The sequence below is a fragment of the Cololabis saira genome, chromosome 1, assembly GCF_033807715.1.
Source record: "Cololabis saira isolate AMF1-May2022 chromosome 1, fColSai1.1, whole genome shotgun sequence".
Taxonomy (NCBI): domain Eukaryota; kingdom Metazoa; phylum Chordata; class Actinopteri; order Beloniformes; family Belonidae; genus Cololabis; species Cololabis saira.
The window spans coordinates 51,286,528-51,313,654 of NC_084587.1; the positions used below are offsets into that span (position 1 = coordinate 51,286,528).

Below are 27,127 nucleotides of genomic sequence, written 5' to 3' on the forward strand. Positions count from 1 at the left end.
TATGTATGTATGTATGTATGTATGTATGTATGTATGTATGTATGTATGTATGTATGTATGTATGTATGTATGTATGTATGTATGTATGTATGTATGTATGTATGTGTGTGTGTGTGTGTGTGTGTGTGTGTGCATCCATAGAAATAGTAATAACAGTAATAATATCAGTATGATACACTATAAACAGTAAACTGGTATATACAATAATTATAATAATGAGAAAAATAAATAATAAGAATACTGGTATATAAAAAAATAACAGACGGATATTTACAGATGGGTATTTACATATTGCACGTTGCAGTAAGTGTGTGAGTACAGTATGTGAGTATAATTATAGAATAGTTAGTTATTATAAATACGTGTTAATAAATGATTAATCAATGGGGGTAGGCAGAGCCGGATTAAATAAATGGACTACACTAGGCAGACTGTGATTTTTGGGCCCCCCTCCATCGATGTTATTTATGAATTGAAATCTTAAACTTACCAAAGTTACTAATAAAAGTTAATTCACATTTTACATAGAATAGTCATAGGCAAGTTGGTTCTTTGTATTCCAAAATAAATCATGTGTTGTATATTAAACAGTCTATCAGACTATTTTTTTATTTTTATTATTTATACGTTATTACACCGCTCTATTAAATGATATTAAATTATCCTTATCTTATCGATTGCGAGTGTCATTGTTAAGGTATTAGTACCAGTAAATCACCAATAGGTGTCAGCATTGCTATGTAAACAGAGTAAAATAAGATAAAGGTTTTAAGCTATTGCATTTTGCAGAAAATCTTAATTAATTGTGTTGATTAAATTGAATAGTTAAATAAGAAGTCAAATCTACAAAGACCAATAAAATTTGCCGTACGTGTGCCTCCTTGTGTTCCTGCTTCCTGGATTGGCAGTGAATGTCACCCACCCCCCCTATCGGCGGGCGTGTGTATGTGTATGCGTATGTATGCATATATATATGTATTTATACTAAATATAGTATGCCTTAGGTTTTTACCGGCATGGTATCAACCATTAATATGTGAGCAGACAAAAAAAAAAAAAATGTTTTTGTCCCTCTGTCTGGGCCCCTCCCCTGTCAATCGGGCCCTAGGCACATGCCTAGTTTGCCTTTGCGTTAATCCGGCTCTGGGGGTAGGATTAAATAAATTTAAACTTCTTCCTACTCCTTTTTGCACATGTAATTATTAAGATATTAAGTGTTAAAGTATGAAATTCTTTGTTTTGTTGCTTTTTTTGTTTGCTTTATTTTGTTTTCTTATCTTCTCTTTAATTGTTGTCTTTTACATGTACAAAATAAAAAATCTAATCTAATCAAATTTGACTCGCAAAAACTGTGGGATAAAAATAGTTCCAGCAGATGGCAGTAACGGGCAGTTTGGGCTGCAAGTTGCCGTTAAAAACCGAAGAAGAAGAAGGTGGGGAGTGAAGGGGGCGGGGCTTAGGTGACAGGATGGGCGGGGCTTAGTGACATGAGGGGCGGGGCTTAGTGACATGAGGGGCGGGGCTTCATGACATGAGGGGCGGGGCTTAGGTGACAGGAGGGGCGGGGCTTAGTGACATGAGGGGCGGGGCTTCATGACATGAGGGGCGGGGCTTAGGTGACAGCAACAAACAGCAGCGGAAACATCTTCCTAAATCAAAGCAGCAGATCTATGTGTATCACTACTTGATTGGACATGGCAGCGGGAGACGTCTGATAACAGGGAATCCATACTCCCAGCTGTTTCAGCGTGCGGTTATCAGAGAAATATCTAAACTCAGGTAGGTAGCACGGTTTGCTTTTCTCGTAATCGTTAAGAAGTATTGTCTCATGCTTGTAAACCAAGAAGATATGCGTCTTTAAAAATAACAGAATAAAGTCTTTTGGACTTTTTTGTTTGTACTCGTCAACTTAAACTAGCCTGTGAAGCTAACTGTGATGTTTGTAACGTCTTGGGGGATGAAAACGAAACAACCAATGACATTTCAGTTCTATTGGAGTGACGGTGCTCTCAGCCAATGAGGGTGAAGAGAGGGCGGGGCTACGCGCCAACCTACCTTGATACTGAAACTCCCAACGTTGTTGTTTACAGCGTTGTTTCACTTGTTTCTGCTGCACATCTGACGCTGGCAGTGGACATGTCTGCTGGAGACGCTGCAGAAGTTATCTGTGGAAATACCCAGTACTGGAGTTGTAAAGAAAATCAGGGGGGATGGTGGATTTTATCATATGGGGACAGATAATTTGTGCTGACTGGGCTTACATCAAATACATCAAAACACAACAATAAAAAACAGTTTTCTGAACTTATCAATATGACTCTGTCCTTCACAGGATAAGTAAAATGGATCACTGCAAAAACTCAAAATCTTAACAAGAATATTTGTCTTATTTCTAGTTTAAATGTCTCATTTTAGTAAAAAAAAATTCATTACACTTAAAACAAGATTCATCACTGGAAAAAACAACAATTTTCACCTGTTTCAAGTAGATTTTCACTTGAAATAAGTAAAAAAATCTGCCAGTAGAACAAGATTTTTTTTGCTTGTAATAAGAAGATAAATCTTGTCCCACTGGCAGATTTTTCTATTTATTTCAAGTGGAAATTTACTTGAAACAGGTGAAAATTGTCAAATAAGTTATTTTTCTGGTGTTATTTTTCTGGTGATGACTCTAAATGTTGAAATAGCAGTAAAACCACATTCATTGATGAAATGACATAAGGGATGGAAAGGGGGGATGGCAGTTTTACAGGGGGGATGATTTGGACCGTTTTTATTTCAGGGGGGGGATGCCATCCCCCCTCACCCCCCCTCGACTCCAGTACTGGAAATACCCACTTATGATGGTTAGAGAAGACATTCGTCACTCTCAGGTCTCTCCTGAACTGAAACAGCTCTGCATTAAAGGTTTATATTTTTGTGACTTTAAATGTACTAACAAACTCATTAGAAACATTTTGCCAGAATAATATTACCCTAACTCAATAAAAAGATGGTACATCCTAAAGGAGTTTGAAGTGGAAAAGATTAGGAAAATTAGAAAACATTTTATTTCATTTCCACTTCCACCAAAAATAAGAGGTAAACTTCAAATTTTAAATGACATTTACCCAACAGACGAGTTTTCTAAGATTAAAATTTAATTTTGAATTGAATAATTGTGTTTTTTGGGAAAAGAGAAATTGAAACTTTGCAACTTCTTTTCTTTCATTGAGATTCAGTGCAGTATTTGTGGAGTGAGATGCAGAGCTGCTACAGTCCAAGGACATTCAGCTACATTTAACAGTGAAGACAGTTATATTTGGTGTTTTTGTTGAAGACAAGAATTTGGACTTTGTCCTTAATAATTTGGTTTTATTGGGAAAGTTCTTCATTCACAAATGTAGATTTTTTTAAGTCCAAACCGTGTTTGACCCATTGGAGAAATGAGCTAGAGCTCTTGAGTAAGTCCTTGAGTCTTGTTAAAGAAAAGAAAGCCCTTAAACTGTTTTCTTTACTTGAAAGATATGATTTAATATGAGATGGCCCTTGTGTGTTATTTATTTATTTATTTTTTTAATTTAATTCTAATTTTATGTTTTACGATAATTAGATTCTCAGTGTATATTTTGTGATACTGATGTTGCTCAACCCAAGGCAAACGTTTGTAAGTCTGATATGACTTTTATGTGCCTTGTTTGTTTGTATCTATGTTTCAATTAAAAAAAAAACAAAAAAAAAACACTTATTGACAAAACCGATTCACTCATGTGAAAGGAAAATGGATGGGTAACTTATATACAAGATCAGCTAAAGCTAATAGTTTCAGTTGAATTCGCAATGACAATATTCAAAAACGCTGATTTATAAACATATCTTAATAGCATGCAACACATTAACGTTAGTGTAATTAACAAATAGCTACTGGGATTGCTGGCATACTGTCACACATTTAGTCGACGTTATCGCTGCAATTCGTTCCTTCTATCAGAAAGTCAGTGACCCAAATCTAATGTAACTTTGTAAATCCGTGACTGTAGCAGTGCAGTCATTTCAAGCACCTGATGTTACTGACAGTCAGCTGGATTAGGATTAGTTTACTTTCTTAGGTTCTGAACTATTGAAGATCATAACATCCAGAGAATCTTATTCAGAGGTGTCTAGTAACGAAGTACAAATACTTCGTTACCATACTTAAGTATACATTTTGGTTATCTATACTTCACTGGAGTAAATATTTTTCAGACGACTTTTTACTTTTACTCCTTACATTTTCACACAATTATCTGTACTTTTTACTCCTTACATTTTAAAAACAGCCTTGTTACTCTATTTCATTTGGGCCTTTAAAAAAAACTATCCAGTTAAATTGCTCCATCCGGATAGAGTGAATTTGGTTGTGGTTGTTTCAGATGTTCTTGTCCAGTTTTGTTCTTACATCCGTTCCCTCAGATTCCTGCAACTAAACTTGGATGTACATTCCAATAAAGGTTAGGATAAATGATAACATGCCTCTGAAGTTTGACTTTTTGCACCATTACAATACTTATAGGCAACTAGTCATCATATCTGCTGCTCTCTGAAACACATGTTAATACTCAATAGTACACATATATGCTTCTTTAATATATTTGCATTATACTAAGATGCATTCATTTTCAATGGCTTTTGTCCTTAATGGCTTTTTTCCCCTTACATTACTTTTACTTTTATACTTTAAGTAGTTTTGAAACCAGTACTTTTATACTTTTACTTGAGTAAAAAACTACAGGAGTATTTTTAAACTCTAGTATCTATACTTCTACCTGAGTAATGAATGTGGATACTGAAGACACCTCTGCCTAGTTTTAGTACTCCTATGGCACTTTTCCAGAGCTGGTAGAGTAGCCAAAAATTGTACTCAAGTAAAAGTACTGTTACTTCAGAATAATATGACTCAAGTAGAAGTAAAAAGTAGTCATCCAAATAATTACTTGAGTAAAAGTAAAAAAGTACTTGGTGAAAAAACTACTCAAGTACTGAGTAACTGTTGAGTAACGTCTGATTTATTTTTTTAACACAACCATTCAAACAGACAAAAGTACAAAATAATCATCTTCAGGAAAATTAAATCAATAAAATAATAAAATAAATGTAAATTAATAAAAAATAAAAAATAGGTTAAATTAAAATAATCTTAAAGTAAATTCAAGTACTTTAATAAATAATAAAATAAATAAAATAATAACAGAATAAAAAAAAACTAATTAAGCACAAGTAGCACAAAATTTCAAGCCTTTTCTTTTTTAACCAGGCAGAACTAGAACAAACATGAACTCATAGAAACTCTGTGTGTGTTTGAGTCTGTGTAAATGTGACAAAACATGCAAAAACAAACATTTTTCCCAAAGAATCACCCAGTGATGTCATGAGATTGAGGCGTACGTGGATAAAAGGGATAAAAGAAAAGTAACAGCTCAACGTAGCCTAATGTAGCGGAGTAAGAGGAACATTTTCTTCTTCACAAATCTACTCAAGTAAAAGTACAAAGTATAGTGATTCAAAACTACTCCTAAAAGTACAACATTCCCCAAAACTTACTCAAGTAAATGTAATGGAGTAAATGTAACTCGTTACTACCAGCTCTGCTAATTAGAGAGGATGCTTTTTATTTGAGGTATCCATGAAGGAAAGAAAGACGAGGGTCGACCCCTTGTGGCAGTTTCATTTGGGTCATTAGAAATGGATCCTGCTATTATCATGCTATTACAATTCAATAATATTCAATTTAAGATCTCTTACTGAGATATGGAATTCACTTCCTCCCCACCTGGTCAAACTTTCTCATGGATTATTAAAAAAATCTGTGAAACATATTTTGCTATATCAATAATATGATGTATGTTGGGTATGTACTTTTTTCTTTGTCCGTGTGTGCGAGTGTGGTGTGTGTGTGTGTGCGTGCTGTGTGTGTGCTGCCTATGATATGTATTCATGTCCATGATAATGTCCATTTTTATGCTCATTTAAGGAAGTCCTCTTGTAAAGCCCCTAGAGGGTTTTTAGTTTTTTGTTTAAATGACGTGCCTGCAACTGTGTGTCCTCCAGATGGGTCAGGCACTGTGGAGGCTCCCGCCCAGACACCAGCAGCACCTCCAGGACAAGCTAGACGAGCAGATGAACGACGAGGGGGGAGGAGCAGCAGGCAGACGAGAACTAGGTGGTTATTATTATTATTATTATTATTATTATTATTATTAGGGCCCGAGCACTGAAAGTGCGAGGACCCTATTGTATCTGTGATGTTTATTATTATTATTATTATTATTATTATTATTCTCGCCGTAAATAAATTGCCTTTTTGGAGGCCTTAAAATGCTGGAAAACTCACCAAATTTTGCACACGCTTCCAGAGTCGCGTAAAATTACGTATTTTATGGGCGACAGGCATGGGTCCACAAGAATGGGCTCTATAGCGCCACCTATTTTATGTTTTTTGACGAGCCCCACAATATGGTTTGACTTACAGCAATGACCTTTATGTGAGTATTATATTAGACAAAGAGCTACAAAAAAGTCTTTTGGACCCATGGTCTAAGTTACACAGGAAGTCCGGCATTTTGAACAGAAAATGTCATTTTTCATGAATTCTGATCATTTCTAGGCCTCGTACTTTAACGAACTCCTCCTAGAAATTTTATCGAATTGGCTCACAACTTGGTTTGTACAATCTAGACACATGGCCGACGCTAAATTGCGAAGCTTTTAAGTTTCTGCCAGAGGGCGTGACCGTAGTGATCCGGCGAAGTTTGAGGTCATTTTTAAGCTTCGCCATGAAACATCAATTGGCTGTAATTCAGCAATACATGATTTGATGTGGTTGAAAACGTATGTGCATGATTGTAGGTTGAGCCTGAAGACATCTATGGTGGAATATTCAGGATCGGTTGTAGCGCCACCTGTTGGCACCAGGAATTGTCATGTCTTCTAGTTTGCATCTGTGCTCCAAACGAGATCAGTTTCTTGATCTCAAAGTTGGTCAGATAATAGGTAAGGCATTGACGATGACTGACAGAGAAAACTGTACGTTCTTATCGAAGGGCGTGGCCGTTAGAGGGTGTCAAATTTCGGTGTCTCGCCATGAACATAAAAGTTGTTGTAACTTAAACCTAATTGGTCAGAATTAACCCAAAATCAATACATGTAATCAGGCTTCCATTCTGAACAAGTGGATATGACAATCTTGGATGAACTCCATAGCGCCACCTTTTGGTCAGGTATACATTTTTCATCAAATTATGTGCTTTAGTTACTGTTTGGTTCATCCAATCACAATGAAATCAATACATGTTATTGTTGTAAGTCTCCTTATTGACTGCATAGCCTATTGTGGTCAAAGCTTGAATGGAATTGCCATTTTTCGTCACTCTGAATTTTTTGGTAAAATAATAATTTAAAATCAGAGGTTTTGTTAAATGTCAATTAAATGTCAGATTTATATACCTTTCAACATGACTAAAAAATCATACACTGGTACCTATAGGTTTTTTTAAAGTTTGTAACTCTATTTTTTTCAAAATATGAACTTATTTTAAAATAAATCACATTTTTTTTTCTTATGTCCTCCAACCTCCGTAACTCCCTAGATATATTGTTTAATGTGTTGGTTAAAGCTACAGTTAATTCTATGAAATTGTGTCGAACATTATTATTTTTAAATAATATTTATGTTCGATCAGTCTATCTGAAGGCTGGTCTGATCCTTCTCTGTCAGCAGAGAGGAGAGGAGAGGGGAGGGCTGCAGCTCCCGCAGGAGGACGGGGGGAGGGGGGGAAGGGGGCGGTGGGGGGGTGGAGGGGGTTGGGGGGGGGGGGGGGGGGCTGATGTTCAGCGCGGCCGCCATCTTGGTCGAGGCGCCGCATTGACTGCCTGAGAACGTCGGGCGTGGCCGCCATCTTGGATCGGTATCGCTTTCACTCTAGACTGCGTTCACTTCTATTGAGGAAGGAGGTGTCTGCATAAGTAAAATAACTATAACTTGCTTAATTTTCAACCGATTTTCACGCGGTTTGCTTTGTTACAAACGGCAGACATGTAGCTATGATACAGGATGCTTGATGTACGTTAAATAAACAAATAAATAAACAATCTTTTGCTTGCTGCATAGCAGTAAGCAGTTGAATATTTTGATCTTAATAGACATTTTAAATTATCGATTTGCTTTATTACATTTATTAATCATCAGTTTTCACAAGATGGAACGTCATCACGTACGGGGAGCCGGGAAAAAAAAGCAGGTGGGAAAAAAAAGCACCGACACCGGCTCTCCCCCGGAGCCTACGGCGTAGGGTACGCGTCGATTTAACGCAGAACCGTGGACACGCTTTGCTACGGAGCAACGCTTTGTCTCCTCCCCTCCTACACGTCATTCAAGCAGCCAATCAGAGCAGAGCCTCATTATCATAGCCCCCACCGCCCTGAAAATGAGCCACAGATTAGATTAGATTGTTTTTAAGACATTCAAGGCCTTTTTAAAATATACATTAAATGCCATAATATGTCTCCTTTAAGCCTGAATTACAGTTCTGGGTCAATGATGTATAAGGCCTATTTCTTAAAATACTTAAAATAAAGATATATTTGGCCATTTTCCAAACATTTGGAATGTAGTGTGCATATATGTGAAAACTTAAAACAAAGGTATTTTAGTGTTTTTAAACCTACATTAATAGGGCAACGACCTTAAAAAAGTAATTGGGGGCGACCCTTATCTATCTCAAAATTAATAGATTTCCTTAACAAAATTTATATTTTAATAAGTATCAGTAATTAAATTAACTGTTCAAGAAAGATAGACTCATGTGTCCTTTCATTTTCAAAAACCATTTTTAAATATATTTTATCTATAATGGAAGTGTCACCCTCATAAAGCCATTATATATATTTTTTTTTTTCTCTACAATTCATAAAACTGATTTAAAATGTGTACAAGTAGTATCCACCTATGCATACTATACCAATGATTTATATTTGAACCAAAACTCATAGACATTACATTTTGAATTTGGTACCAAATTTCCATTCGTTGGTTACCCCACATGACGGGTGGTCGCCACAAATGATGAGAAACAGCAGACAGTTAAGATTTGAGACAAATTTAAAGACATTTTATTAAAGAATCAGCATAACTATGTCGTTGTATGTTCCTATGTTTTTCATAATAGGTCTTCTTTAAAGAGGGATAAACTTCATTTATAGTTAGAAGGAGAACCATGAACATTTTTAAGATGTTTTGCAAGACGTGGACCCACATTTATAAAGAAATCATTGAATTTATTAGCAATTTGTGTATGCTCTGTTATCTTATGCGCCATCCTGAAATGTAGACTGGGCTGGAATAGATGATTTTTTTTATCTTGTTGAGTAATTCTTTCAATATTTTCCATAGATCATTTATTTATTTCTAATAAGATGGTTGTATTTATTCCTATAATTTTTGTATGTAGCACAATTTAAAGGACTAGGACTTTGAAAATGCCTTTTATAAAGCTTGTTTTTCTTTAAAGCAGATTTCCTAAGTTCTATAGTAAACCATGGTTTGTTAAGGTTTTCAGAGCTTCCTTTATCTTTAGAAATAAGATAAAAGTTGTGTTTAGAATTGTACTGTGTGGCATGAAGCTTTCATCCAACCAGTGTGCTGTTAAACTTAAAAGTATTAACGTTTTACTACCTCCTCTCGAAACACTGAGTCAGGCCTGGTGAAAAATGTGATATTTAATGGTTTGCATTAATGGGCGTGGCCTAACGGCTCAACAGCGCCCCCTAGAAAACTTTGTGCCTCAAGCCCCACAATACGGTTTGACGTACATGCACCAAAATCGGTACACACCTGTATCATGTCACAACTTAAAGAAAAGTCTCTTGGCGCCATGGCCCAAACCCAACAGGAAGTCGGCCATTTTGAACATTTTGAATTAATCGTGTAATTTTGGCGCAATTTATGCCATTTCTTCTGTCATTAATACGGCCCGAACGTAACGTGCACCCAGGTGTGTTATACATCAAAATGTGCGTCTCCATCCTCCGACACCACGCATTACTTTTCTCTTTCAAAAGTGTTACCGTGGCGATGCTAGACGGCAAAAAGCGCGCCCACCCTTCATCTGATTGGTTCAGACAGAAAAAACTTTGCGCCTCAAGCCCCATAATACGGTTTGACGTACATGAACAAAAATCGGTACACACCGTATCATGTCGCAACTTAAAGAAAAGCCAGGCCTGTCGATACATTTGATATTTCATGGTTTGCATTAATGGGCGTGGCCTAACGGCTCAACAGCGCCCACTAGAATACTTTTCTCTGCCATAACTTTTGAAAGGTTTGACATAAAGAGTCGTGGGTGGTGTCATGGGACTCGGTATTGAGTCCTTGACCATAATTGGTGAAAATTAGCCCCGCCCCTTCTTCTGATTGGTTGTCCCTTTTTTCTGCTATAACTTTTGAATGGTTTGACATAGGAAGTCGTGGGTGGTGTCATTTCTGATATGCTTATGGGGGGCGGTGGCCGTGAGTGCGAGGGCCCGTTCATCGCTGCTTGCAGCTTTAATTATTATTGTTATTGTTATTATTATTATTATTATTATTATTATTATTATTATTATTATTATTATTATTATCATTATTATTATTATTATCATTATTATTATTCAATTAATCAATCAAGACTCAGGTCCATTAAAAAAGACAAACAAACATACAACAATATTTAAAAAAGACTCATACCAAGAGTCATACCAGTGTTTCCACATAGCAGACTGGTATCTTCCAGCACTGAGGACTGGGTTGGTTAACATCAGAATAATGGCATCACAAGAGCTATTAAAGCAGCACTATGTAACTTTTCCAGCTTAATGTAATATTTCATCATCATCATTGTGATGGTACATCAACTTCCAACAGGTTTAATGAACCTCTGTCATGGTCTGAGGGGTCTGTATCTCCTTCACTGGCACTATGTAACTTTGAGGAGCATGGTAGGAACCCTGCCACACTACTGGTAAAGCACTACCGCTTTTGTCCAACGGAGCCGCCAAACTCAACAAAAGCTGAAAGTTACGTTGTGCTGCTTTAAGTCGACATTTGAATTTGAACATCAATCGCCTCAAAAGAGCATGAAAAGTGATAACGTGTACTTTACAAAAGAGTTTACTTGCACTAGGCCAGGGGTCGGCAACCCGCGGCTCTAGAGCCGCATGCGGCTCTTTAGCGCCGCCCTAGTGGCTCCTGGAGCTTTTTCAAAAATGTTTGACCTTTTTTTCCTCTTTTTTTTCTTCTTTTTTTCTTTTTTTCCTTTTTTCCTTTTTTCTTACTTCTTCCTTTCCTTTTTAATTCGATATTTCAACTTTTTTCTCGAAATCTTGACTTTTTTCTCAACATTTTGACTTTTTTTCTCAACATTTTGACTTTTTCCTCAACATTTCGACTTTTTTTTCTCGAAATTTTGACTTTTTCTCGACATCCCAGTTCTAACTAATATAGAAACATGCAGCATGTGTTTCCTTCATACTAAGGCTGATACAAGACTTTTCATTTTTTGCGGCTCCAGACATTTGTTTTTTGTGTTTTTGGTCCAATATGGCTCTAAAACATTTTGGGTTGCCGACCCCTGGACTAGACCATCTTGGTTTCCCAAGCAAAATACGCAGACAATCGTTTTACCCAACCTGTAATTTATGGATGCTGGCCTTCCTAAATTTAATCCATAAGGGTGCAGTATAAAAAGGGGTACAGTACGCCCTAAAAAGACCCACTTTCTCCCTCTGAACACCAGGAAAATCTTCTGGTCAACAAATTAGCCTGCTTATATAAAATACCACGCTGTCTATTCATATCTTCATCATATGTCATGTTATCAGTGATGATGACAGGTAAAAGGATGGAAATATTTTTTTTTTTTTTAAACGTGGGTTGATATCCCTTTCCAATTATACATTTTTATGGATCAGATCTCTGAGAACTCTAGATCTCAGTCTTTTTCTTAATGTTACATGAACTTCAACCTTTTCCCGTCACAACTAAGGCCTGAAGAGTCTGAAATAAAGCTCTTGAGGTTGTTTGTTTTTCTAATTCACTGACCACTGACCAATATGACCCTTGAGAAGATTAACTGTTTTGAATGTTTTCCATTTGTTCAACTGTCTGAATATAGATTAGTGGTTAGTACCAAATTTTGCAAAGCCTTAAAGTCACATATCTGTGCCTTTTGATCTTGCAACCATTTTTTGTGCATGGGTGTGTGTCCTTCACCAGCCTTCTTGATAGTCTACCAAATGTATCGACCTCTGGAGCCCTGGTTCTTTAAAAGGGGATTCACATCACTGACAGTGAGACAGGAAGGACAGACATGTAACCGTAGGGCCAACATATGGACAAACATGAATACCAACAGAGAGGACAGACAGACAGACTCCCTGTTCAGTAGTATTTGTTTGTACGGCTGTGTGTACTGCAGTGATTTGAATAGGGCATCTAGATTCAGCTGGAGCGTGGTATTAGTACTATAGGGTATTAGTACAGATCAGAGCCGGTCCAAGGCATAAGCCAACTAAGCGGCTGCTTAGGGCCCGTGACCACTAGGGGGCCCCCAAAAGTTAAAAAATAAAATAAAAAATACAATTATTTTTTTTACGTGTGAGTTATACATTATCAAAGGTATGTTATTGTACAAAAACTGTAACAAAAGTATTTGTTTCATTTTATTTGTTTATTCTATTTAATAATGTCTGTTTTTGTACATTTTAATGTATTCTTATATGGAGAACATATTGATGAGGTTCTTTTTATCTACAGGACTGTCTGGGAAAATTAGAATATTGTGATTTTCTGTGATGCAATTACAAAAACAAAAATGTCATACATTCTGGATTCATTACAAAGCAACTGAAATATTGCAAGCCTTTTATTATTTTAATATTGCTGATCATGGCTTACAGTTTAAGAAAACTCAAATATCCTATCTCAAAAAATTAGAATATTCTAGGAATCTTAATCTTAAACTGTGCAGGTTTCTGTTAAAGCACTCATTTTGCCAGTTTATCTATGACTACGTTTCCATGCAGTCAATAACCTTTTTCTGCGTGCGTGCGTGCGTGCGTGCGTGCGTGCGTGCGTGCGTGCGTGCGTGCGTGCGTGCGTGCGATCAGGGGTGTGTTAACACAATACCAAGTAGGAAATGGAAGTGATAGTATTACTATGTTCAGAAACTGTTGCTGTACATCCTTCTGGCAGTATTTGTTGAATTGCCCCCGCAGCAATTTGAGAAACGCAGGCTTCAAGTACTTAAAACGTAAAAACCAGATGTGGAACAAATAAAACAACAAATTTGTTGGTACCCTTATTATTACATAAAGAAAACCCACAATGGCCAGTGATATAATTTACTAAAGCTCAGACATTTATTTTAAAAAGTAATACTACTGAAACTGGCCCGGACAAAAATATCCGGGATGGTTGGTACAAATAAACCATAAACTGCATAAAATAGTCTGTTTTCTTTAGTTCTTTTAAGTGTTGATGATAACTGTGCCCTTACATTCTTCGGTTATCATTTTGAGTAGCCATAAGTTCTATATTTTTTTCTTTTGTTTTGCTAGGGGGAGACGGCGGTGCCCAGAAAAGAGGCCCCCAAAATTGCTATGGCCCTGACATCTATCACCTGCTAAAAACCCGTAGGGGAGGTATGAACACATACGTACATGCAACTGTCATCACTTCAGGAGTGCACTGCTCTCCCCTTTCTACTCTTTAAAAAACTCTTTGCAATGTTATTTCATTCTTCCATGCATTCTTTCCTGATGTTGCATTCTTGGAATTGGGATATTTCTAAATTATTTGCTTAACCCTTGTAGTGTCTTTGTGTCAAAATGACCTAATTCACCTGTTCCTTCTTTCCTCCTGCTCTCTCCTTCCTTCTCCCTTCCTTCCTTCCTTCCTTCCTTCCTTCCTGCCTTCCTTCCTTCCTTCCTTCCTTCCTTCCTTCCTTCCTTCCTTCCTTCCTTCCTTCCTTCCTTCCTTCCTTCCTTCCTTCCTTCCTTCCTTCCTTCCTTCCTTCCTTCCTTCCTTCCTTCCTTCTTTCCTCCTGCTCTCTCCTTCCTTCCTTCTCTTCCTTCCTTCCTTCCTTCCTTCCTTCCTTCCTTCCTTCCTTCCTTCCTTCCTTCCTTCCTTCCTTCCTTCCTTCCTTCCTTCCTTCCTTCCTTCCTTCCTTCCTTCCTTCTTTCCTCCTGCTCTCTCCTTCCTTCCTTCTCTTCTTCCTTCCTTCCTTCCTTCCTTCCTTCCTTCCTTCCTTCCTTCCTTCCTTCCCTTTTCCTTTCCTCCTGCTTTCCTTCCTTCCTTCCTCCCTTCCTTCTTTTCTCCCTTCCTTCCTTCCTCCCTTCCTCCCTTCCCCTCTTCCTCCTTCCTTGACCCAAAGACAGCACAAGGGTTAAACTGTAGTTTTGTTCTAGTGGACAAATACTTATCTACATAAGAGTAAACAGTGTTTTTTTTTTTTTTGCTTTTATTTTCTTTTTTCACTTTAGTTTTTTTGTCTCTTAAAAGTCTTACCGCAGCACTTCACTCGGGTTGGATTTGTACTTTGACTCAGCCTTTCCAAACTGTTGATCCATGAATCTTTCAGGTATTGTGATGTAGATTTACTGGTCGGCCTCAGTGTTGTTGGTTTTTTCTTAACAACCATAGTTTAGCAGCTTGAGTTATTCGACAGATCGGCCTCACATTTGCCTCTAGAATGCTTTGGCATACAGATGAGTTTATGGTTGAACATATAACCCAAAACCATCACCCATCTGCCATGTTTCACAATTATTCTGGGTTTCTGCTGGAATGTTGTGTGGTCTTTGCCAGACATGATGATGGACATTAAGGTCAAACTACTTCACTTTGATCTCATCAGACGTTTGGTGGTTTGCATTTTAAAAATGCAGTTTTTACAAACCTCAGTTGTGGTTCCATGTTGTTGTTTTTAGAGCTTGGAAGCCCAACTGAGGCCCCCGTCCTTTTCAAAATGACCATACTTGTTCAGTCTTTCAGAGTCTGAACTTTATGGTAAAATTGCAGAGCGTGCCCACTTCTGGGAAGATCTGAAACTGTCTTGAATGCTTCCCATTTGTAAATAAGTTAAATCTTGAACTCCTAATTGTTTGAAAATGGTTCCGCAACCAATTCCAGACGGATGTACAGCAACAACTGCCTCTCTGGCCATTACTTACATACCGTATGTATTTCCCTTTTGACAGTGAGTTAATATGCACCTAAATGAGCCAAATGGGAAAATTGTCAAAACATGTGCTTTTACAAAGGTCTGCAAACCTGCTGAAGATAACTTCATCAAAGGCTCCACCTAACTCCAGAAAACCATCTTAAATTATATGGAAGCTCAAATAAATGAGGTTATTTTATTGTTAACATGAGCTTGTATTTGCCTATTACTATGATCCCAGTCAGATCAGATGATGTAACAACCCCAATTCTGATGAACATATAACGAATAACGTAATAAGGTATTACATTATCGGTAAAAATATTATTACAATATCAGTCAGGATATTTTATTACATTATTGGTGAAGTTATTGGGTTTTATTACATTTTAGAATGAGTTAAGTGCAAATTTTATTACATTTTCAGGCATTATTACATTTTCAGGAAATTATTACATTATAGGACATTATTATACTATAGGAAATTATTACATTATAGGAAATTATTACATTATAAGGTGCTACAATGTATAATAAAGAAAAAAAGTGCTGCATGCATAAAAAAAGTAGTAGTACAGAGAATCTTGTTTTGTCACAGGAACAGACTGATTCCTCTGCTGCACACCTACGGGGAAGTTTACTAAATGTAAAAAACGTGTTGTCCCTTTTTTTTAATTCTTTTTTTGTATGTGGTTGTAGGTAAAGAACAGCATGGTTTTATAGATTTGGAGATGCTGCCACCAGAGTTAGGTGTTGCTATACTGTCATACCTGAATGCTACTGACCTGTGCTTGGCTGGCTGTGTGTGGCAGGACCTGGGGAACGACGAATACCTGTGGCAGGGGTATGGAACTTCCATTCTTCTTTTTTCTTTTTTTTTTGTCTGCTTGTTTTTTTATCTGCAACTTCTGTTGTGTACATGTTTTTATTGTTCAATAACCAATGTGTCTCAATCCATCAGGCTGTGTAAATCCACATGGGGACATTGCTCCATCTATAACAAAAGACTCCCTGCTGGTTTCTCATATCGAAGGCTGTACCTACAACTAGATGAAGGCAGTTTGACATTCAATGCTAACCCGCAAGAGGTAAAACATGACAAACATCTCAGATCTACAGTCACCAGCCACTTGTATCAGGTACAGCTGGTATTCCTGATACAGTAGTGAGTAGTGGCTGGTGACTGTGTAGCCTAGGTGTACACTAATGTAGTATTTGCAGTAAGTCTGAAGTCACACCCCAACATCTGCATTTAGGACTGTGCATTCACGCTGGATAGGAGATGCGTGTGTTTTACCGTAATTTACAGCCATAGAGGGAGTTTACATGGGAAGTTTAATTCCTCTTTAATTCAGAATTAAAGTTAAATCCGATTTAAAATGAGTATGCCCACAAACTCCCAAATGAATGGCAGCACCTACTGTAACTTTCCACAAGCACTACATGGATTTTTTTCCGTCTGGGCCACTGTAACAAGTTGGTTGGAAGAGGAGAGCAACCTGCAGTGTTTTCCAGTACAAATAAATTATTCTGAACTTGTGAAATCTCAACAATTCTATTTTTAATGAGTGCGTTTACGTGGGTAGTTTAATTCCTCTTTAATTCATAATTAAATTAAATCCGATTTAAAATGAGTAAAAATGACCATGTAAACACCTAATTCTGAATGAAAATGGCCATTCCGAATTAAACTTAATTCTGAAGTAAGTGCTGGTTTATTCTGATTTTTAAATCTGAATAGAATAATTCCGCGATCATGTTTACACTCATTCCTCTTTAAATTAATTCTGGTCTTTCTGCTTGTTCCCTCGCCCGTCCGTCTCCATGACGCTTATATTCCGCACTGGGCTGGTTTTTGAAACAAATGGTGCATCCGAAACGCCATACTAAACAGTATATAATAAAAAGTATACTTTAGTTTGGCACACTTTAGAGTAAATATCAGTAGTGTGCATTAATCCGGACGTACTACTCAGAGCCACGGGGAGTTGTTACCATGGTAACAACTCCTGTCACAGCAGCAGTAGCAGCACCGCTCCTCTTATATAATATTATTATATACGAATATTATGATATTAATATTATATAATAATATTATTATACTTAATATTATACTTATGGCATATAAGTATCACTTAGCAACCAAACACCGCTGCATTGCATTGTGGGAAGTTTCTTCTCAGCTAGTGTCCATCAATCCACACTAATACATTTCTCCAGAATGAGTATGGATAGTACATACTATTGAGAACGTACTAATGTTTCGGACGCACTAAAAAATCTCACATACTGTTTTTGCTACTCAGGGGGGAAGTTTGGGATTTTGGACGCATCTAAAGTTTCAAGATGCAGCTCGCAGTAAACGCTGGTCAAGAGCAGAGACCATTTATTTAATAAATAGCTTGGAGGAACTGGAAATAATTAAAAGAACAGATGGAAACAGGAAACATCAAAATTGTGATCTTTTCAAAGTTGTAGCGGCTAAGTTAGTTTTTCTTCCGGTAGTTTAACTTCCGGTCCCCCCCCCTATCCAATCAGAACCTTCCCAACCCCCAGACCTGGAGAGGAATTGGAGAAAGACCAGCAAACGTGTTTTCCATGTAAACCTCAATTCAGAATTACTGTTTCCATGTAAACTCGAAGGAAAATAGTTTAATTCGGAATGATTTTTATTCTGAATAATTAATTCAGAATTAAAAACATCATGTAACCGTGGCCGTTGATCCTGGAAGTGACTTTGAGGTCTTGCATTTTCTGGAAAAATTATCTTTTATTTAACAATAAATTTGAATATGAAGTTAAAAGCATCCGATCAGACACACGAGTTGGATTTCAGTGATGATACGTCGCATTTGTATAACTGTGTATGTGACAAATGAAGATTATCTCATCTAATTTTGATAAGTGACAAAATCGGAAAATGGCATATGGGCCCATGTATTAGGTTGGCATGGTAACAGTAAACGTAACCGGAGCTTTCATTAAAGCCCTAAAGGTTTTGCCGTGTCTAGAGAGGCTTTGATGTTAATGAAAGATAAAAGTGATGCAGCCGTCCGTGTCTTCATCTCATTATGGTTCTGCTGATCTGAACTCGTTTCTACGACGGAGTATTAGAGTCAAACTAAATTACGAGAATAAAGTCATAATAATATGAGAAGAAATTCGTAAGATTACGAGAATAAAGTCGTAATATTACGAGAATAAAGTCGTAATATTAAATATATTATAAATATATAAATATAACTTCACAAGATGCTCAATATTCCTCATTTTAACACAGGGAGAAGATGCTCTTCCTGTTAGAGTTCTCATAAATTATATTCTCGTAATGTTACGACTTTATTCTCGTAATATTACGACTTTATTCTCATATTATGACTTTATTCTCTTATTACGACTTTATTCTCATAATATTACACCTTTATTCTAGTACGACTTTATTCTCGCAACATTATGACTTTATTCTTGTAATTTTACGACTTTATTCTCATTATATTAGGATTTAATTCTCGTAATTTCTCGTAATTTTTCTTGATGTGATTAATTTCTGTGTGGTTATCAGCTAAAATCATAAGATCATTACACCATGGCGTGGATATAGGCTGAATTGTAATATAATATCACTATGTATTGCACTTGCCAAAATGAAAATGGAGAAAAGCTGAAAAGTTGGGGAGAGGATTTAAAAAAAATAAATACAAAAAAGATTCCAACCGGTATATCACTGAATTACTGACATGTGCATTCAGACGGGATTAAGATTATTTTGTGACCTTTGTGTTTGCTGAAATAGGGTAGGTAATTTGCAGTGGAACTTTTACTTTACAAATCATAGACATGACACATTTGGATGGAATTAAAACCACAGACTTCCTCCATGATTATTACAAACGACCACAGGATCCCCAGATAATTTGAATCCTGTGCAAACGGGGCATTAGTCTGCAATGTATGTGATGACTGTGGGCACACTGTGGTTGATGCTGTTATTGTTTTGTGTCATATCCACCACCTCAGCATCAAAATGTGTTTGTCTGTGTCTGGATCTTTGAGTTTAAATGAAGACAAACATACACTCCATATTTGATTGTTCATCTTTTTTTTTCGCTCTCCTTATGTGTGTTTTGTATGTGCATGTGTGTGCATGTCCTTGCAGGGTATCAGTTATTTTATGTCAAAAGGTATACTGGTGGATCATCCTACAGAGCTGGCTAAGTTCATTTTCTACACTCGACGACTTAATTGGAAGATGCTACGGATTTATCTGGATGAGAGGTAAATACACAACTCCAGAGCCCACACGTCATGGATGTGTAACAGTTACAGCCCAGACGGAGCAGCAGAGCTGCTCATAGCCGTAGAGACACCAGTGTGCACTTGCTGTGTTCACACTGACACAAATGAACCGTACCCATGTCTTGAGTGCCTTTGGGTCGACCTAAATGGTGTCAGCGTGAAGACACCCAAAGTCCAAGGTCATATATTAAGGCCCAGTCCCAATCCCCCCCTAGTCCTACTTTTCAGCACTACCCCTACATTTTGCGTGTTCCCGTGAGGATAGTGGTGTCCCAATTCCTCTTTGCATGTAGGATTAGTGGGGAAAACAAGGCTAGTGTGTATGAATCTAGCCCTACAGATCGAGGGTTTTCAGATGCTCACTAGCTGAACTAGGGCCAGAAAAATTTCCCAGAATGCTTTACGTCATCATTTGCAGACTGAATAAAAAAAAAAACATGGCGGACATTTCTTATTTTTTAGTGAATAAAATCAATATTTTGAGTTAGTTTCTGCATAAAAATGCGTTTTGATTACATTTCTAGCAAGAAATATATATTTTACTTTCATAATATTCACTCAGTAAATGTACATAATCACTCGTTTGCCCGTTGTTGCCAAGATCTCGCCAGAATAAAGGCTGATTTATGGTTCTGCGTTACACCAACGCAGAGCCTACGGCGTAGGTTACGCGTTGACGCGTGCCGTACGGCGTGCCTTGCCGCGCCTTGCCACGTAACCTACGGCGTAGGCTCTGCGTTGATTTAATGCAGAACCATAAATCGCCGGCGACTCTTCTCATCCCAAAAACATCGGAGCAAATTTCTTAACAGGTGTTATTTGGATAAACTGAGCCCAGGTTGGGGATCTTAACGGTTACTTTTACGCCTGAAAAAATATTAAAACTTAATAAAGTGGCATATTAACAGCGCTACAGTTGAAATTAAAACAGCCTTTAGCTCTGGGCTTCCTGATTTGGTGTGACGTATGTGCAAACGTAACTACGCAGTCGCTTACGTACCCGAACGTAAACCACGCAGTGACGTAGCAAGTGGTGTCACAATCCCTAGGGAAGATTACAAGGACCCTAAAGTTTGTGGCTTCATTTTTAGGGCTAGTGGTAGAAAGTAGGGGGTGTATTGGGACTGGCCCTAAACCTTTAGTGAACTAGATCCAAATTGAAAAATAATTTTTCTGTGACAATATTCTGTCTGTCTTTTTTCTCTGTGCAGGCGGGATGTGTTGGACGAGTTGGTGACCCTTCATAACTTCAGTAATCAGTTCCTCCCCAATGCTCTTAGATATTTTTTTAGACACATTCATGCACCTGAGGAAAGAGGAGAGTATCTGGAAACGCTCATTACCAAGTTCAGCCACAGGTTCTGTACCTGCAACCCTGGTCTTGTTCAAGACCTTGGCCTTAGCCCTGGTAAGTGTGTGTGTGTGTGTGTGTGTGTGTGTGTGTGTGTGTGTGTGTGTGTGTGTGTGTGTGTGTGTGTGTGTGTGTGTGACTTGTTTTTTTCCGTCTGGGCCACTGTAACAAGTTGTTTGGAAGAGGAGAGCAACCTGCAGTGTTTTCCAGTACAAATAAATTATTCTGAACTTGTGAAATCTCAACAATTCTATTTTTAATGAGTGCGTTTACATGGGAAGTTTAATTCCTCTTTAATTCAGAATTAAAATTAAATCTGATTTAAAATGAGTAAAAATTACCATGTAAACACCTAATTCCTAATGAAAATGGCCATTAATTCTGAAGTAAGTGGCAGGTTTATTCTGATTTTAAATCCAAATACATTAATGATTACCAGATTAAGAACATTATATTGCTTTTCTATCAATATACAGTAGTTAAAATTAAAATGATTAGCTTCCTTTACGAGATCAAACAATATGAAACATTTCGGGTTTGTTGTTTTTTGCGTGTGTTCTTTGCATTTTAATCATGGTAGATTGCACCATCGTCTATTTGACTTAAACAGAATATTTTATTGTTTTCCATAGTGCACAAATGCTGTCTTTAATCAAAGTATTTTGATTGATTGATAGAATTGAATTGTTTATTTCGAACACATAAGGGAAAAATATAAAATTTTAAAACAAATTCAAAACATACAAAAAAAAGCAACAACAACAAAAACGTAATATAAAACAGGGGGAAAAAAAACAGTGTCTGAAAAGGAGCAGGTAGGAGTAAAACGTATTTAACCCCGCCCCTTTGTTACCTCTATTATAAATTAAACATAAATATTAATAATAAATATCTGCTATATTACACTATTAGGCTACAGATTTTCCCATTGTTTGTGCCTTTGCACCTAACCAGCTAATAAATACAATCTTTCCTTAACATAACTCCTCAATCAAATAACTTCCCACAATTTCCTTTTTGTACCGTTTTTTAAATTGATTTATATTTGTACATTGCTTCAACCCATCACCCAACCCATTCCATAGATCCACTCCAACAACTGAGATACACATGCTTTTCCTTTTACAATCAACACATTGTTTTTTTAAATTAAATTTTCCTCTTAAATTGAAGTATGCTCAGAGGTGTCAAGTAACAAAGTACAAATACTTTGTTACCTTACTACGCAACTTTTCACTTTTACTCCTTACATTTTCACGCAATTATCTGTACTTTTTACTCCTTACATTTTAAAAACAGCCTCGTTACTCTATTTCATTTCGGCCTTTAAATAAAAACTATCCAGTTAAATTGCTCCATCCGGATAGAGTGAATTTGGTTGTGGTTGTTTCAGATGTTCTTGTCCAGTTTTGTTCTTACATCCGTTCCCTCAGATTCCTGCAACTAAACTTGGATGTACATTCCAATAAAGGTTAGGATAAATGATAGCATGAACATGAAGTTTGACTTTTTGCACCATTACAATACTTATAGGCAACTAGTCATCATATCTCCTGCTCTCTGAAACACATGTTAATGCTCAATAGTACACATATATGCTTCTTTAATATATTTGCATTATACTAAGATGCATTCATTTTCAATGGCTTTTGTCCTTAATGGCTTTTCCCCCCTTACTTTTATACTTTAAGTAGTTTTGAAACCAGTACTTTTATACTTTTACTTGAGTAAAAAGCTTGAGTTGATACTTCAACTTCTACAGGAGTATTTTTAAACTCTAGTATCTATACTTCTACCTGAGTAATGAATGTGAATACTATGCTATTGTGTTTGTGCAGACGCCGTGTACGTCCTCTGCTACAGTCTCATCCTGCTGTCCATCGACCTCACCAGCCCACATGTGAAGAACAAGATGTCAAAGAGGGAGTTTATCAGGAACACGCGGCGAGCAGCCCATAACGTCTCGGATGATTTTGTGGGCCACCTCTACGATAACATATACCTGATAGGACACGTGGCCGCGTAGCTCCACCCGGCAGTTCTTCATGCTGCACTGAAAAACACCACATGTGATGGGGCTCCTATTTATATCCTCAAGGATGGAACATTGTGTAAAGGAATTTTAACAATTTTGATATTCTGCAAGGAATAACTCGTAGGAAGTAAGACTTAATCGAAATGTTATAACAAATACAACTTTCCACTCCACTGTGAGAAAGGCTATGCTACCAAATATCGGCTGCACAGCTTTAATGAAAAGTGAAAAGTTGGAACTTTTGCTTGGAAAAAGAAAGTGGGAAAAGATGTTTTGAAGGAGACGAGCTCTGACACGGCACTGACACAGCGGGATATGTGGAGGAGAAATGAAGAAGAGTAAGTACACTGCCCTCAGTCTGCTGCAGAGGTGTTGACACTGACGGGCTGCTTGGTGAAGCTCCGCCCTCTACTGGTGGCAACATAAGACTCTAAAACTAACTCTAGTCACTCTAATGGCGCTTATATTCTAATAATGCAACATTGGAGCAAATAAGCTAAGCTTAACCACTTCATCCAATAGTAAGTGAATTGGATTTGGTGGCTTGCACTTTTCCTTTGACGGGACATGAACAGAACTCTTTAGGCCTTATGCCAGAACTTTTTATATTATCTTGAATGTTTTATGTTTTTCTCCATAAGTTGCTTTTATTTGGTTTCACAATGAACATTTTTTTTCCAAATATTTGACAATTGTCACGGTCACTAAATTCCCACTTCATGTGTCTAGATTAATCCCCCTCAATCCCCGTCCACGGCCGAACACGACCGCTATGTTTCATGGAACTATTGTAACAACTACTGGTTTCTAAGCGCCACTGTCTGCTAAAGTGCAACCGGAAATACAAAAATACATAATAAAACTGTACAAATTCAATTAGATTCTTAAATCCTATACTAGATAACGCATTTGAAAGGAGAGTTAAATACATATTTAGTCTTTTCAATAAATTAAATTGTTGAATCTGAACAGTTTCTGTTGAAGCTGAACAAATGCATGACCCTGGCAGTGACGGATATAAACTGTATTCAAATATATTAAAAGGATTAAAATAGTTGAAGTGTTGAGAATGATAGTGTGCTTTTATTAGGGTGCATGGAATTGTTTTAAAAATAAAAATAATAAAGAATAAAGAAAAAGACAGCAATTTGTAATTTATTTATATCAGTTGTCACACATTTACCTAAAAGTAATTCCATTGTCTTACAAGTTCCTGCCATGAAGTTGAAGCACAATGTACTACATTTAATTAGATGTGATGACTGGAGCTAATTTAAAACAAATAAATACAAATTAAAGCTGCAAGCAGCGTGTCACAAACCAGAAAGCCCAAATTTAAAGCCCAGATTTTTTTTTATTGGGAAAAGCAGGTTGAAGCGTCAAGAGCAGAGACCATTTATTTAATAAATAGCTTGGAGGACCTGGAAATAATTAAAAGAACAGATGTAAACAGGAAACATCAAAATGGTGAGCTTTTCAAAGTTGTAGCGGCTAAGTTAGTTTTTCTTCCGGTAGTTTAACTTCCGGTCCCCCCCCTATCCAATCAGAACCTTCCCAACCCCCAGACCTGGAGAGGAATTGGAGAAAGACCATCAAACGTGTTTTCCATGTAAAACTCAATTCAGAATTACTATTTCCATGTAAACTTGAAGGGAAATAGTTTAATTTGGAATAATTAATTCCGAATTAAAAAACATCATGTAACCGTGGCCATTGTCAACTTATTGAGTACTTCCTCACACTATCTGCACAAACAAACATCTACTTTCTTCCTTTCACTACATGGGAGCACTGAGTACGAGCACTTATGAGCGTATAGATCTGATCAGAGCGGTGATGATACACAGGAAATCTAAACTCTCTCGGACAGAACACGCTAGAGTCAGAGCAAGCCCAACTGCTGTGGCCAATAATCCAAATTCACTGCATTGCAGTCACCGCCTACGGAAGAGTATTAGGGCGACGCAGGAGAAAAATAAAAATAATAATTTACAGGAGGAAATCTTTTTTTTCATGATGCACTTCGAGAAAAAAGTCGAAATGTCGAGAAAAAAGTCAAAATGTCGAGAAAAAAGTCAAAATGTCGAGAAAAAAGTCGAAATACCGAGAGAAAAGTCAATATGTCGAGAAAAAGTCGAAATGTCGAGATTAAAGTTGAAGTACAATTTCGAAAAAAAGGTTGAAATGTCGAGAAAAAAGTCGAAATATCGAGAGAAAAGTTGAAGTAGAATTTCGAGAAAAATTTAGAAATGTATTTCAACTTTATTCTTGAAATGCCGACTTTTTTCACAAAATTTCGACTTTATTCTTGAAATTGTATTTCAACATTAATCTCGAGATTTTGACTTTTTTCTCGACATTTCGACTTTTTTCTCAAAGTGCACAATAAAAAAAAATCTTCCCCTCTCAGATATTTTTTCTCCTGCATGGCCCTGATACTCTTCCGTACACCGCCACATGCAATGCAGTCATAATCTTTTACAACAACGCGTTGTCGAGCTGTGAATTATCAGCTCATGTTTCACAGAGCCAAGAGAGAAAAATATGTTGAAGCAGCAAAAAACTTCTTATCAATTAGCCACACTGTCCCAGCCAGGCCCCTAAACGTTATTTCTGTAAGGCTTATTCACACATGGAGGTAGTTCCTTCCTCTCACCACACGGGGGTGCTGTGAGCATGAACATGGCTCATAGCCAGACCTGGTAGAGTAGACAACAATTGTACTCAAATAAAGGTACTGTTACTTCAGAATAATATGACTCAAGTAGAAGTAAAAAGTAGTCATCCAAATAATTACTTGAGTAAAAGTAAAAAAGTACTTGGTGAAAAAACTACTCAAGTACTGAGTAACTGTTGAGTAACGTCTGATTTATTTTTTTAACAACCATTCAAACAGACAAAAGTACAAAATAATCATCATCAGGCAAATTAAATCAATAAAATAATAAAATAAATTAAAATTACTAAAACATAGCTTAAATTAAAATAATGTTAAATAAAATAACAGAATAAAAAAATAAATGAAGCACAAGTAGCACAAAATGTCAAGCCTTTGTACTTTTCTTTTTTAACCAGGCAGAACTAGAACAAACATGAACTCATAGAAACTCTGTGTGTGTTTGAGTCTGTGTAAATGTGACAAAACATGCAAAAACAAACATTTTTCCCAAAGAATCACCCAGTGATGTCATGAGATTGACGCGTACGTGGATAAAAGGGACAAAAGAAAAGTAACAGCTCAACGTAGCCTAATGTAGCGGAGTAAGAGCAACAGTTTCTTCTTCACAAATCTACTCAAGTAAAAGTAAAAAGTATAGTGATTCAAAACTACTCCTAAAAGTACAACATTTCCCAAAACTTACTCAAGTAAATGTAACGGAGTTACTGCAATCTCCTGTTGCAGGTGGCGCTATAACTTTTCCTTAATATTACACAGCAGATTTGTTCAGTTCCACATTTAGTGCCAGCCATGTGTTTTACATTATAGAGCCTTTTTGTGGTTGTAAACAATGATGACGTAGACCAGGGGTCGTCAACTAGATTAGGCCGGGGCCACATCTGCAAAAAGACTGTATGGAGAGGGCCGCACTGACAATTTGGGGGTTTTCAAAATGTATTTTGCACTCAGAGACGAAGATTTATGTACGGTATATGTAATACATTTGTGCAGGAATGAGCAGGAGAATATATCTGTCTAGTTTACATAATAATTATGTATTAATTGTCTTCAGATTTAGTCATTGTGAATGTTAAATATAATATTCAGATAAAGAAATATTATTTTAAATGCAAGTTCATTTTGAAACCATGCATTGTGCAAACTTAATAAAGTTGATATTGACCTACTTTTAATAAAACACGCCATAATGACAAAGCACCACTTTCCACCAAGATTTCCTTATTTGAATATTATATTAAGCATTGAGCACAAGCATTTCAGTCCATAGTAGCCAGTTTGATGTTATAAATAAGCAACCAAAATATTAACCATAAGCTCCTTTATTTATGACACTTCTGTGCATTATATCAGCAAAACAAAACAATCACATGAAATTATAGGAGGTTTAGAAATTCATCTGAAATGCAGAGTCCACATTTAGAGATTCAAATGAAAAACATTTCAGGCCAATCCTAGAAGCCTAATGATGTAAACAAGTCCTCGTTACAACGGAGGTTAATAACAAATAATGTGACAAACATTATCACTGTGCAACACTGGCAAAAAATCTG

General features: G+C 36.8%; 1 protein-coding gene across 3 annotated transcripts; it reads left to right on the forward strand.

Annotated features, from left to right (window-relative positions):
- The first annotated feature begins 1,615 nt into the window (after positions 1-1,615).
- fbxo8 (F-box protein 8) lies at positions 1,616-27,127 on the forward strand. Of its 3 annotated transcripts, none has more exons than XM_061725772.1 (8): positions 1,616-1,779; positions 6,067-6,178; positions 13,612-13,695; positions 15,915-16,059; positions 16,177-16,303; positions 19,372-19,490; positions 20,723-20,919; positions 22,701-27,127. In XM_061725772.1, exons 2-8 carry the CDS (start codon positions 6,067-6,069, stop codon positions 22,886-22,888), a joined length of 972 nt encoding a protein of 323 aa, XP_061581756.1. In that variant the 5' UTR covers positions 1,616-1,779; the 3' UTR covers positions 22,889-27,127. The 3 variants fall into 3 exon arrangements, with proteins under 3 accessions (XP_061581756.1, XP_061581765.1, XP_061581775.1); XM_061725781.1 differs by having other exon boundaries at positions 20,792-20,919; XM_061725791.1 differs by lacking the exon at positions 13,612-13,695.

What these genes read in the sequence shown, in the direction of transcription:
- fbxo8 (XM_061725772.1), top strand. Translation starts at nt 6,067, where the DNA reads ATGGGTCAGGCACTGTGGAGGCTCCCGCCCAGACACCAGCAGCACCTC. An exon ending in GACGAATACCTGTGGCAGGG is followed by an intron (nt 16,060 to 16,176) that starts GTATGGAACTTC and finishes TCAATCCATCAG; the next exon opens with GCTGTGTAAATCCACATGGG. An exon ending in TCAATGCTAACCCGCAAGAG is followed by an intron (nt 16,304 to 19,371) that starts GTAAAACATGAC and finishes ATGTCCTTGCAG; the next exon opens with GGTATCAGTTATTTTATGTC.